Below are 12,485 nucleotides of genomic sequence, written 5' to 3'. Positions count from 1 at the left end.
GATATTCAGCAGCATTACCCAGCTAAATGCCACTGGGTATCGTCTTACATATAGGGTTACCATATTTGTGGAGACAAAAAAAAAGAGGACACAAAAGATAAAATGTCACTCTGCCCTGCCACACCATGTAGTACAATCACCTTGACCCCCCCCCCCCCCCCCCCAAGAAAGCCAGGTTCTATAAGCAGTGGCAATACTGGTACAAGTAATAGAAATGCATTTTCTTCTATATACTGCTAAATACAAAATTAGAAAAGATGTATATTTTTAAAAAAGTAATCATCCATAAGCAGCAAGTTCCCCCTCCCCTCTCCTCCCCATCCCCTTCTATGTACTGTATTTCCCCCTTTTCACTTCCTCCCATGTACATCCCCCTCACCAATCACTTTTACAGCCCCCTCCCTCTCTGCACCTGCACTCCGTCCTCCTTTTTTACAGCCCCTTCCACCCACCTAGCCACATGACTCCATCCATCCACCCATCCATCTCCCCTCTCCTTCCTCCCTGAGTCAGGGTGCTCTCCCTAAACGTACCTTAACACACCCTAGTGATCTAGTGGTGGCGTCTTCAGGGCAGGAAAGACAGGGCCTCACAAGTCTCGGCAGGCATTTTGAAGTGGCGACAGTGAGCAGGTCAGCGGAAGTTGGCAGGAAAGAGTGGAGTTCTTTGCTGCCCCCAAAAGACCACCACTAGACCACCAGGGTGCATTAAAATACATTTGAGGAGGGCACCCTGAGGCCTGACCACCTGCCCAGAAACTTGGACAAATGGGCAGGCTGGAAAAAAAACCACCCAGACTCCTGACAGTCCCCTGAAAAGGAGGACATGTCCAGGGAAATCTGGACATATATGGACCCTACCCACATAGGTGATATAATCATTCAGGAGTCTCTCCTGCCTGATTAAATCACTTTGAATATTGACCCCATAGTATTATAGTGAATGACTTGGGGGGTTGTGGAAGGGGAGGGTTAGAAATGACTTTCATAATGCATTCTTACTGTGGCTGGCTCTGGGAGAAAATAACCCTATACAGCATTAGTAAGAAGTGAGGCCAGTTCAAGTATTAGGTACCTTAGGCAAACCTTCAACCTTGCACTCCTCAATTAAATTTCAGGCCCCTAGATCAGTAGTTCCTAAATTTTTATCATGGCAAAACCTCTAAGATATTTTTTCATACATTGAGGAACCCTCAATTTATGTCAACATATATATGTTCATACATGCAGATTCTACAATCTAATTTCTTGAGGAACTCCTAGAAGAGAGTTCAAGGAACCCAGTTTGGAAATTACTGCCCTAGGCTCACCTTTCTGAGATTTTCATAAATATTCTGTATAATCTTAATCACACAACACTACCCCTCTCAGAATAATCCTGTAAAAATGCATCATTGAACATCATACCAGAGATGCCAGCTGTCCTATTAAAGATGGGACTTGTTGAAGGAGTACATGGGCTCTGCTCAGCTTTCACATTATTGAACCACTGAACTGACTTCTCTTGCTCTTTCAGGCTGTTCTCTCATATTGACGACCCCTCCCTCGATGATCCTCTGCCTCGGGAGTACGTCCTCTATCTACAGCCCAGTGGGCCTCTAGCGGAGAGGCTTTCTGAGTTCTGGCATCTGTCCAAACAAATGTGTGGAAAGAACAAGGCGCATAACATCTTTCCACATATCACCCTCTGCCAGTTCTTCATGGTAAGCTGACACTTTTTGTTCAGAAACGATCTTGCTCTGTAGCCAGAGGTTACTTTGTTCTTCTGGGCTACTGATGCTACAGTAAGTTAGAGGCTCCTACCCAGATAAGTCCTTACCAGTTCATCACCAAATTTTCAGCAGCACTTACCCAAATACTGCTGCTGAAAATACAGACTGACTGCCTCAGCGCTATCTGGGTCGTGGAAATAAGAGATGTAGATATCCACCACATAGACATGAGAGCAACTTTCCAAAACTGCTGCTCCATCTGGAAAGGGCTCCAATCATTGGCAGCTCCCCCAAGGCACCGGTTCCCTCCTCAACCTTCACTCTAAAATGACACCCCACCCGATGACACCCCTCAATGGCAGGCCTTTCCATGGCATCCCCCCACATTCCTCCCAAAACTGTGGCAAGCACCCATCATGTGGTGCCTTCCTTCCAAGACCTACACCTCCCCAAGGCTCAAAGTCTCTAAACTTTATCTCCCCAACAAATCCCCACCACCACCAATCCCATCCCTAGGCATTCTAGGTGTCCCTAGGATAAGGTGGGGGGGGGGGCAGTGTTGCCCACTTTCTCCTGACACTATGCTTCTTTGCCTCAAAATGGGCACCAAGACCTATGTGTTACCGCAAGGTGTTAGACTTCCATATATGGGCATTTTGCCATCACCCTGCCATTGAGGAAGGGGATGGGTGCATGTCACTAGGGAGGATGTCATCAGGGGTTTGCCACAGAGGGTCCATGATTGGGGGAGTTCTGGCATTGGGGGATCTGATACCTTCAGTAGGAGGCAGGAGGATCAGGGGACTTATTGTGTGGGGAGGGCTTGAGATGTTGAGATTTACAGCTGCCCCTACAACAGACACTTAGATGTGTCTAGGGGCAGCTCTAAATTCTATATATTTTTTTCTCAGTACAAATGTGGATTCTGTATGTGAAATAGGGAATGTATTGTTGGTCTGTCCAGACCACTTAATCTTCCCAACACGCTAGCCCCCCCCCCCCCCTTGACATTTGTGTGTACATTTGGCAGCATGGCCCCTGTTCTGAAATAGCATCTAAATGTCTGGGCCTCTTCAGACATGTAAATGCTGCCATTTGTAAAATAAGAGCTACTATTCCCTACTTTGCAATAACCCATTGAACTGGCAGCATTTCTTTTGGCATCAAGAACTTTAGGATTATAGAACTACAGGTTCCAGAATGCTCAGGAATAAAGCCAGGACCAACTCAGTCTAGCATCAGGAAGCCCTGCTATTTACTGTTTTGTTTTGTTTCTAGTTAACTGTAAGCTTGCAGCAGGAAGCTTGTGGTCAGGTGATTTGGCCAGTATGGCACTATGTGTAAAGAATATATTGTAAGTATTTGTTCTTCTCACTAGTGCGAGGACAGTAACGTGGATGCCCTCTGTGAGGCTCTGCGGACCACAGTCACCCACTGGAAGTCCAAGTTTCCCACGCCCCTGCCTCTGGAGCTCTATACGTCTTCAAACTTTATTGGTCTTTTTGTCAGCGATGAAAGTGCAGAGATTTTAAAGAAATTTGCTTCTGATTTTGCTGCTGAAGTTGCTTCCAAAACAGGTAAATGCACAGAAAAAGGGGTGGGGGAGTTCAAGGGCTGCCCCAAATGGGAATATGTGTCTTAAAGTGAGATATGCCTATTTCCTGACAGCGTCATCTGAAGGCAATACACAGCTTGAGCATCTCAGTCCATTTCCAATGAGCAGTAACTGGAAGAATGTACAAAGCAAGTACAGCTGGCTAGAGTAGATATGAAGTGGAAATTACAGAGCAAGTGGGTCACACACAGGACTCAAATGCCTCTTTTCACATAGAGAGTATTTAGGTGGGATAGAGGAGCTTCAAAGACACCTCCCCCTCCAACACACACTCTGCAGGCTTGATGTATACCAAGGGGCTTCTCTACATAGAAACCTTTAGTTGTGCAGTGTTCTCTGCCCCCTAATTCTATATGTGCACCACAAATTAGGCATCAAACTTTAGGCATTCAAACGGAAGTTAGGCGCCCAAAGGGGGGTAAATAGCAGTCTAACTACACCTAGGTGCTATTCTATACCTTAGCACCTAAAAGCTTTAGTGTACAAATGCAAAGGGGGCGTGCATGTTGGTGGGGCAGGGGAAGGGTCACAAACGTAGTCATCTAACTTATAGAACGCTATAAGTTCCAAGCTAGGTGCCGACATTTACACCTGCCTTTGATATGGTGTAAGTGTTGGTGCCAAAATATTGGCACATAAATGCCAAATTAGGCTCTATTGTATAACAGAATCTGGGTGCTAAGATGCCATTATGACAGGGTGGACTTACAGTGATCTGTGCCCCCTGACAGTAAAGGTCATTGGGCCCCCCCCCCCCCACCACCACCACCACGCTGCTGCCGCCCTCTCCCACACAATACAGCTCCTCTACTGCCACAGCTGCTGTCCCTCTCCCGCACACTACAGTCCCCCGAGGCTTAGTGGACCCTTCCCGGTCCTACCTTGAAGGACCATAGTGGCTTCTTCGGTGGCAGAAAAGAACCCCACTCTTTCCTACCCACTATCGCTATTCTGCCTGGCACCTCTGTGTTTCTTTTTTCCATGGTAGCCTCACGGGTCTGAGCAGTTTCACGAGATTGTTGCAGGGAGTCTTGGCAGCCATTTTTAAATCATGGTGGCGCTGGGCAGAATAGCAGCAGTGGGTAGGAAAGAGTGTTATTCTTTCCTGCCCCTGCAGAGGCCATTAGACCACCAGGGCCCTTCAAAGTAGGACCTGAGAACACCGACTGAGGCTTGGGGGAGCTGTAATGTGCGTCAGCGACAAGGGGGGAGAGCCTCAGGGCCTCCTAGATCCTCTGGGCCCTCGGGCACTGCCCGGTTGCTCAAATGGTCAGTCCACCCTTGCATTACAGAATATCATCTTAGTGCCCAGGTTTGAGGTTCCTAATTTTTGCCACCGTTTATAGAATATCCTCTATGTGCATGGCAAAGCTCTACTAGCCAAGCCAGCATGCTGTGCCAGAAAATGTGTGTCCAGATTACTGAACAGATTCCTAGAAATTAATGGGTCCACCAGGGTTTGAAGCTTCCCATTGGAATCCGCCCGGTGCTCATTCGAGAAGACTCAGATTGGCTACTGTTGGAGACAGGATGCTGGGCTCCACCAACTTTGTTGTACACTTCCTTGGGTGAATTTCTAAAAGGCGGCAATTAAATCCTAATAAATAAAACCGGTAGTCTAATCCAGCATCACACTTAGGCTCCCTTTATACTTTGGAAACACATTTGCCGTAGTTTTGTTCAGTGCTGACTGAAGAGAAGGAAAGGTGCTATTCTTATTACAACCAGATGGGTTAAATCATGGGGTGAGGGTGGGGGGGCTATAGTGCATCCAGGGCTTTTTTTGAGGGGGTACTGAGTACCGGCACCTTTTCCATTGTCTGCTAAAATTGATTCATGGACCCCAGGTTCCCAGGTTTTAATGAAAGAGCTCAGGCTCTACACGCCAATTCTGCCTTGACAGGTTGCAGGGGGCCTGGCTAATGTGGGGTGGGTCCTCAGTGATCATCCTACCCCTGAAGGATGGCCTAGCATTTGAGAACGGGCACCTTTTTTGCTAGAAAAAACACACTGAGTGCATCCCCCATGGTCACACAGAGATCCAGGAATGCAGAGAGGAGACGAAGGGGTATGAACTTTCCTCTTAAGCTATGTCCACTAAAAAAAGGTATCATCTTATTTTCTTTTCCATGTTTTATTTTGTTTGATTTCTATTGATTACCTTTAAAAGTGGACTAACACGGTTACCACACCTCTCTAGTTTAACATTGCATCCACTAGAGCTTCCAGTTCCTCCCTGCAGTAAGTGCTAGGCCTTTTTGTAAATTTCTTTAACTCCTGACATGCTTTGGAACCCTTCCCTCAAACACTGTAAGGATGTGTTTTACTGTACTAAAAGGGGAAGCTACTTGCTGTGCTTATCAGTATGGTTTAGCCCTTCCTGCCTGCTTTTTGAGACCCAGTACAACACAGACAGAAAAAACAGAGTTTCCCAAACTGTGTCTTGGGACCCCAAATAGAGTCAAACCCCCCTGTCTTGGGATCGTGGCCTGGGTGGGCAATCCTTAAGTGTGTCATTATTTTGCACCTCAGGGGGGGGGGGGAGGGGGGTTTACACAATTTTATTTAGCCACGATCATGAGGTCACAGCCACAAAAAGATTAGCATGCACTGTCTTATAGCCTGCAGCGTGTTGCATTTTTGCAGCATGAATCTGTGACCTGCACTGTACAGTTCAGATGGACACTTAACCCCAGATTCTGTAAATGGCGTTCAAATTTGTGCACCAAAATTTGGACACGATCCTGAGATGCGTGTGCAACTAAATTGGGTAAGGAGCCAATTAATGTCAATAATTGGGCATTAATAATCAACTGCGCGCAACTATGGAACGCGCTACCAAAGGCCGTAAAAACAGTGCATGACCTAACATTCTTCCAAAAACAACTGAAAACTAACCTATTCAAGAAGGCATACCATAACGATCCGTCCTTAATACTAGACAACTAGACTTTACATGAACTAGACAAAAACCGAACTCTTTACACTAGACTGATAACCTTCGCTGCTACTAATGAAAGTTACGCAATACGCACTCCCACTTTAGTTCTCATGACAGAATTGAACTTTCTATAGTTGATTATCTAACTTATATTACTTATTACTCAGGAACTTCAATACAATACCACTTTGAATTCTACTTCACCCTATATGCGCCTTAATGCATTGCCACTTGTAATTCTCTATCCGGAAATGGCGATCTCCATTAGGGCATAATGTAAGCCACATTGAGCCTGCAAATTGGTGGGAAAATGTGGGATACAAATGCAATAAATAAATAAATAAATAAACTATTGATGTCAATTGGCACCAATTTGGATTGGAGCATGAATCCTGCTATATTCCTTTTTATAAAACTGTGCACCCAAATCCCATAGCGCGCAACCCAGAAGGGGGCATGGCCATGGGAGGGGCATTCCAGAAATCTACATGTAGTGTTATAGAATACCGCAGATGCGCTCCCAAATTGGGAGCCAGGAAATACATCTCAGTAGGTGTAAGTCCTGGCACCCAAGTCGGGGTGCAGGAATCAGCGCTAGGTGCTGTTCTATAAGGGGTGGTCACAGGAAGAGCCATAGGGTGCCAGTTTTTCTAGTGCCCAAATTTGGGTGTCTACTGAATCTGGTCCTTAGTGTATCTTCTTCATGTCAATAGGGATGTGCTTTCATTTGTGGGCATCCAATTTTTTAACACACATTTAAAAACAGTGAAGATGAAATTGATTTAATAAGCATTAACCTAAGTAAACACTTGTGAAGGCAACTAGCACACATTAAAAAGTTCTAACATATGTTACGATTTTTTGTAATTTAGGTCTCCTTTTACAAAGCCGCACTAGTGATTCCGATGCGGAAAATGCGACGAAGCCCCTAGGAATTGAATGGGCTTCGTCTCATTAAACTGCTTAGGAATCCCAAGTGCGGCTTTGTAAAAGGAGCCCTTAATGTTTCATTTAGTTGTCATTTGTATTCTGCATTATTCCAGCAGGATTCAAGGCAGATTACAAAATATTGAGTTAAGAAGTTCTTAAAATAATATGATATACAAACAAATCCAAAAAATATCGGATACATCTTTACATCTCCTTGTAATATTAATAATCTGTCTTCTACAATCCCAATAACACTCCCCATTCCATAATACAAATCAAGGTGCAAACTCACATCGCAAGCCTCTAGGGACAGGAGACAGGAAAATATCTACTGTGCTTGAATGGATCTCATCTGAATGTAACTACTGAAAAAGTGTGAGCTAAAGGCAAAATAATAATGATGATGACAATAATAATAATCCCTCAATGTTGTAATATATGTTTTTTATTTTTATATTAGCCAGACCTTCAGTTGTGAGAGAGCCTGAACCCAAGGTTTGTGTGTGTGTGTGGGGGGGGGGGGGGGGGGGAGACAAAAGTTTTCCCTGCCCACCCCGCTCTCCATCCCATTTTGCACTCTGTGACCCTCCCCCCTGTGACCTCCAAATACTTGAGCTGGTCAGATTCCCAAACCCTGCCAATGGAACAGGTCCTCTAGCGTCAGCCTGGCAGTTGGCAGCCCTTTCCATGGGCTGCCACTGTGCTGCCCCCTTCCTCCATGCATGTGCAAAAATTAGAGCATGCAAGAGGGAACGGACCAGTGCCAGCCCACGGAAAGTGCCATTGATTGCCAGGCTGTTGGTGGAGGATCTGCTCCTCTGGCAGGTCTTGGGGGGCCTGAACCCAAGGTGGGGAGGAGAGACCCAGGCCTCCCTGTGGTTACTTCACTGCTATGCACATAGCTACATTTCAGTCCCTAGACCACCTTAGCCCCAAATTGTCTGTGACCTCAGGCAATTCTAAGAGAGGAGAACATCTCTCCCTTAACATAGGCAACCGTGACACCCTGTCCCAGCCCCTCAATACTGTGAACACGAATTAATAAATAACACATTCACTTTGGATTAAGCGGGAACAACTTGGCCGCAGCTTTATTAGAAGACATAACTGTATATAATACAGTCAAAACAGGATACCCAAGCCACACTGTAAGCTCTTAAAAAGCTACAATGAAAGCACCCAGTCCACTGCCATAAGCATGACTGACAAACGTGATGCACGCAGTACTTAGTATGCTCCCACCACCTAGTAAGGTGCGTCCAACCCGGGTGCGGTGAACCAATCTGCACCAAACTGTAACGATGAATTAGCGTTCCTCCAATCACTCAGACTCCTGTTCATGTCCTCAGGGAAGAAAGAGGGTGCAAGTAGTAACCCTGTGGGCTCTAAGCCCACGGTTCCAGCCCCTCCTTCCCTGCAGAGAGCCCCTCATGGCGCGAAAACTCCCTTCCGGTCGCCATGGCTCCCTGCCTATCGCAGCTCGCCCTCCCCCTCACAGCTGAGGCGTGGGTGCAGGGGTGCACGGTGCCATGTTATGGGCAGCTCCGTGCGCTTCGGCCCTCTTCCTTATTCTTTGTACAAGGTTTTAAACTCACAGATTGCCTCATTAGCCCCTCCTCAGAGCAGCTCAGGTGAACAAACACACCTACCACTCACTGCTAGCAGAAACTATGTTAATCTATGAAGCCACTGATATAATTTACATTAGAGGCACTAAGCTCTGTCGAGCAGGGACTGTCTCTTCATGTTCAAGTGTACAGCGCTGCGTACGTCTAGTAGCGCTTTAGAAATGATAAGTAGTAGTAGTAGTAATTACTCTGATGAGAAATTACTAAATGGGGATTTTAGTGACCCCTTTCACATACATAGTAACATAGTAGATGACGGCAGAAAAAGACCTCCACGGTCCATCCAGTCTGCCCAACAAGATAAACTCATATGTGCTACTTTTTGTGTATACCTTACCTTGATTTGTACCTGTCCTTTTCAGGGCACAGACCGTGTAAGTCTGCCCAGCACTATCCCCGCCTCCCAACCACCAGCCCCGCCTCCCACCACCGGCTCTGGCACAGACCGTATAAGTCTGCCCAGCACTAGCCCCGCCTTCCAACCACCAGCCCCGCCTCCCACCACCGGCTCTGGCACAAACCGTATAAGTCTGCCCAGCACTATCCCCGCCTCCCAACCACCAGCCCCGCCTCCCACCACCGGCTCTGGCACAGACCGTATAAGTCTGCCCAGCACTATCCCCGCCTCCCAACCACCAGCCCCGCCTCCCACCACCAGCTCTGGCACAGACCGTATAAGTCTGCCCAGCACTATCCCCGCCTTCCAACCACCAGCCCCGCCTCCCACCACCGGCTCTGGCACAAACCGTATAAGTCTGCCCAGCACTATCCCTGCCTCCCAACCACCAGCCCCGCCTCCCACCACCGGCTCTGGCACAGACCGTATAAGTCTGCCCAGCACTATCCCCGCCTCCCAACCACAAGCCCCGCCTCCCACCACCGGCTCTGGCACAGACTGTATAAGTCTTCCCAGCACTATCCCCGCCTCCCAACCACCAGTCCCGCCTCCCACCACCGGCTCTGGCACAGACCGTATAAGTCTGCCCAGCACCATCCCTGCCTCCCGCCACCGGCTCTGCCACCCAATCTTGGCTAAGCTCCTTAGGATCCATTTCTTCTGAACAGGATTCCTTTATGTTTATCCCACGCATGTTTGAATTCCGTTACCGTTTTCATTTCCACCACCTCCCGCGGTGGCTATAATTGACCAGCAGTCAGGTTAAGCCAGTTACCAATGGTATCCTTTAAAAACTGAAACAAAAAGAAGACAGTGAGTCACTTTTAGTCATTACTCATCAAGAAACCACTTGCTTTGGCTTTGGAATCACATTGGTCTACCCTTTTCTTCTTTTTGTTTCTGTTTTGTGGACTGTTAGGGGTTTACTTCTTCTCTTTTGTTGTTACTTTTTTTTAACTGATCATGTCATGGTAGCTGTGGTAGGATTTAAACCCTTGACTCTCTCAGCTTTATAATATTGACGATTCACGCCACAGATCTAGTACTATCTTGCCAGATGTACAAAGCTCTTTACATAAACAGAAAAAAAAAAGTTTGAAAATTGGGACATTAAATTATTCCACACCCTGCCCTCTCTCCCTGCCAAAGAAGCCTTTTTGACTTAAATATTTGATCTGAAACTCAGAGAAGCAGATTACAAATGACCAATTCATTTAATTTCTTTTCAGGAGAGTTTTACGTAGTTCCCAGTTTTCCCTCATTTCTTCTATGCACCGTGCTAATGACTTTTTGTTTTTTTCATGAAAGTTTTTGTCATGGTTGACTGTTAACGTGAAAGATTTTGCATTATATTGTGCAGCAAAACGATTTCTCAGAAGAGTGAATGATACTGACATCTAGTGAAATTTACTCTTGAGAAATTTACCTTTCATACATGCTTTGTTTCCAGCTGTTTCTGCGTTTTGTATTTCTGTACTTTTCTAAATTCGGCACTACAGCTGCAGGGCAGAAAAAAGGTCTCTTCAGTTGGAAAAATACCGTTCACACAACCAGAGTACACCAGAGAGATGATTAGAACATTCTCCCAGAAGACCCTGCGATGTTGAAGGTTCTTCATGCTTCCAACCACCTACTCCATTTGTTATTCCAGAGGTGCATGTGGAACCCCACAAGAAGCAGCTCCATGTCACTCTGGCCTACCACTTCCAGGCTGCTCATTTACCTACCCTTGAGAAGCTGGCGCAGAACATTGATATCCGGCAGGGCTGTGACTGGATGGCTTCCATATTCTCCCGGGATATAAGATTTGCCAATCATGAGGTAATCTTCAAATATAGGGATGACATCCAGATAGTGGTAGGATGTTGCAAGCTGGCACAATGTTAGAGATCATGATTTCATTGAATGAATGTATTATGGTAGTGTTTCTCAAGCCAGTCTGGGAGTACTCCCTAGCCAGTCAGGTTCTCAGGAAAAATAGAAGTCTACCATATGATGTCAGGTAAAGATTGCAGAACCCATCCAGTTTGATCATCCTTAACTTCTGCTCAACTATACAGTCCTTTCCTCTCTTTCAGAAATCCTTTGAGCTTGTCCCATGCATTCTGTCTTTGACCCTACCACCTCTGTTGGGTGACTATTCAATGCATCCACATCCTTTCTGTAAATAAATATTCTCTTAGATTACTACTGAGTCTACCCCTTCTAACCTTCAGAAAGGATGGTGGACACACAGAACAGCCTCCCAGTGGAGAACAAGAACAGTATCAGAGGCCTGCTTCCTGTGCATTTATTTCTTGGAGGTATATAGATGTCCCTGTCCTATTTCCTCTTCCCCTTCTTTCCTCCAGGTGTTAAATCTTTAAAGATATTTAGGTCTTTAAATTTATCCCCACATGTTTTATAATGATGAATGTTGACCATAATTGCTCTTTTGGCCAACTACATTGGGTTTATATCCTCTTGAAGGTGGGGTCTCCAGCTTTATACAAAAAATTCCAAATCTGATATCACCAGTGACACCATCACCTCCTTCTTCTTCCATGTTTTCTGCTCCTAAACATCCTTCCAGCTTTTCTCATTGCCTTAAGGTCATTAGATAAGATTCCTTCTAGGTCCCACCCTTTTTCATACAGAGTAAAACTTCCCTTACTTAATGTTTTTGTACATGACCTGCATTGCAGCAGCCAAACTCTCTAGAAAATTCCTCAAGTTCCATTAAGTCCCTCCTCAAATTTTAATACTTTTTATAGTATCTACCATTTTGAAGATTTTGGTATCAATCACAAAAAAAACCCCAAATGTTCTCCAATAGCCCTTTCTCAGTATTGCTCACACAAAATATTGAATAGATCCAGATAGCTAATAAATAGTGAGGATATCTACACTGAATATGCATGAGATAGATTTGCATATTGCCTCCATTAATGGATTCATACTCATTATGGATATCTTAAGAACTAGACAGATTTCTAGGTACTTAGGGTCCAGCTGAAGAAATACTGAAGTATCATTTGTCCAACTGAGCATCAGTTTGTGGTCCTATCCACCTTGTGAACATTAAAAATCTCAGGGCACTTTTGCATTCTCTTTTTGCATCTCCATACAAAGCCCCTTGCAGACATATAGCACTTGTAGCCCTGGAGTACTGTTTAGGCAAGGGCTGGAAGGAACTCCACTCCTCTGCTTCTTGGGTCTGTGTTGAGTGGGGAGAAAGACAGGTTTTCACGTTCTTATCATTGGGAGGCTCTTCTCATTTGTGT

The 12,485-nt window shown here is 45.7% G+C and overlaps 1 protein-coding gene across 2 annotated transcripts in view; it reads left to right on the top strand.

The window, feature by feature from the left end:
• Positions 1 to 12,485, top strand: part of UBASH3B (ubiquitin associated and SH3 domain containing B) — a 183,361-nt gene that overhangs the window by 140,929 nt on the left and 29,947 nt on the right. For both annotated transcript variants that reach the window (XM_030221789.1, XM_030221787.1), the window contains exons 3-5: positions 1,516 to 1,702; positions 3,090 to 3,288; positions 10,874 to 11,043. In XM_030221789.1, the coding sequence (XP_030077649.1) occupies positions 1,516 to 1,702; positions 3,090 to 3,288; positions 10,874 to 11,043 (556 nt within the window). The remainder of the gene's footprint in view (positions 1 to 1,515; positions 1,703 to 3,089; positions 3,289 to 10,873; positions 11,044 to 12,485) is intronic.

This window comes from Microcaecilia unicolor, chromosome 12 (assembly GCF_901765095.1).
Source record: "Microcaecilia unicolor chromosome 12, aMicUni1.1, whole genome shotgun sequence".
Classification (NCBI taxonomy): Eukaryota; Metazoa; Chordata; class Amphibia; order Gymnophiona; family Siphonopidae; genus Microcaecilia; species Microcaecilia unicolor.
The sequence above is the reverse complement of the archived record's forward strand: the minus strand, read 5'-3'. Positions and strand labels throughout refer to the sequence as shown.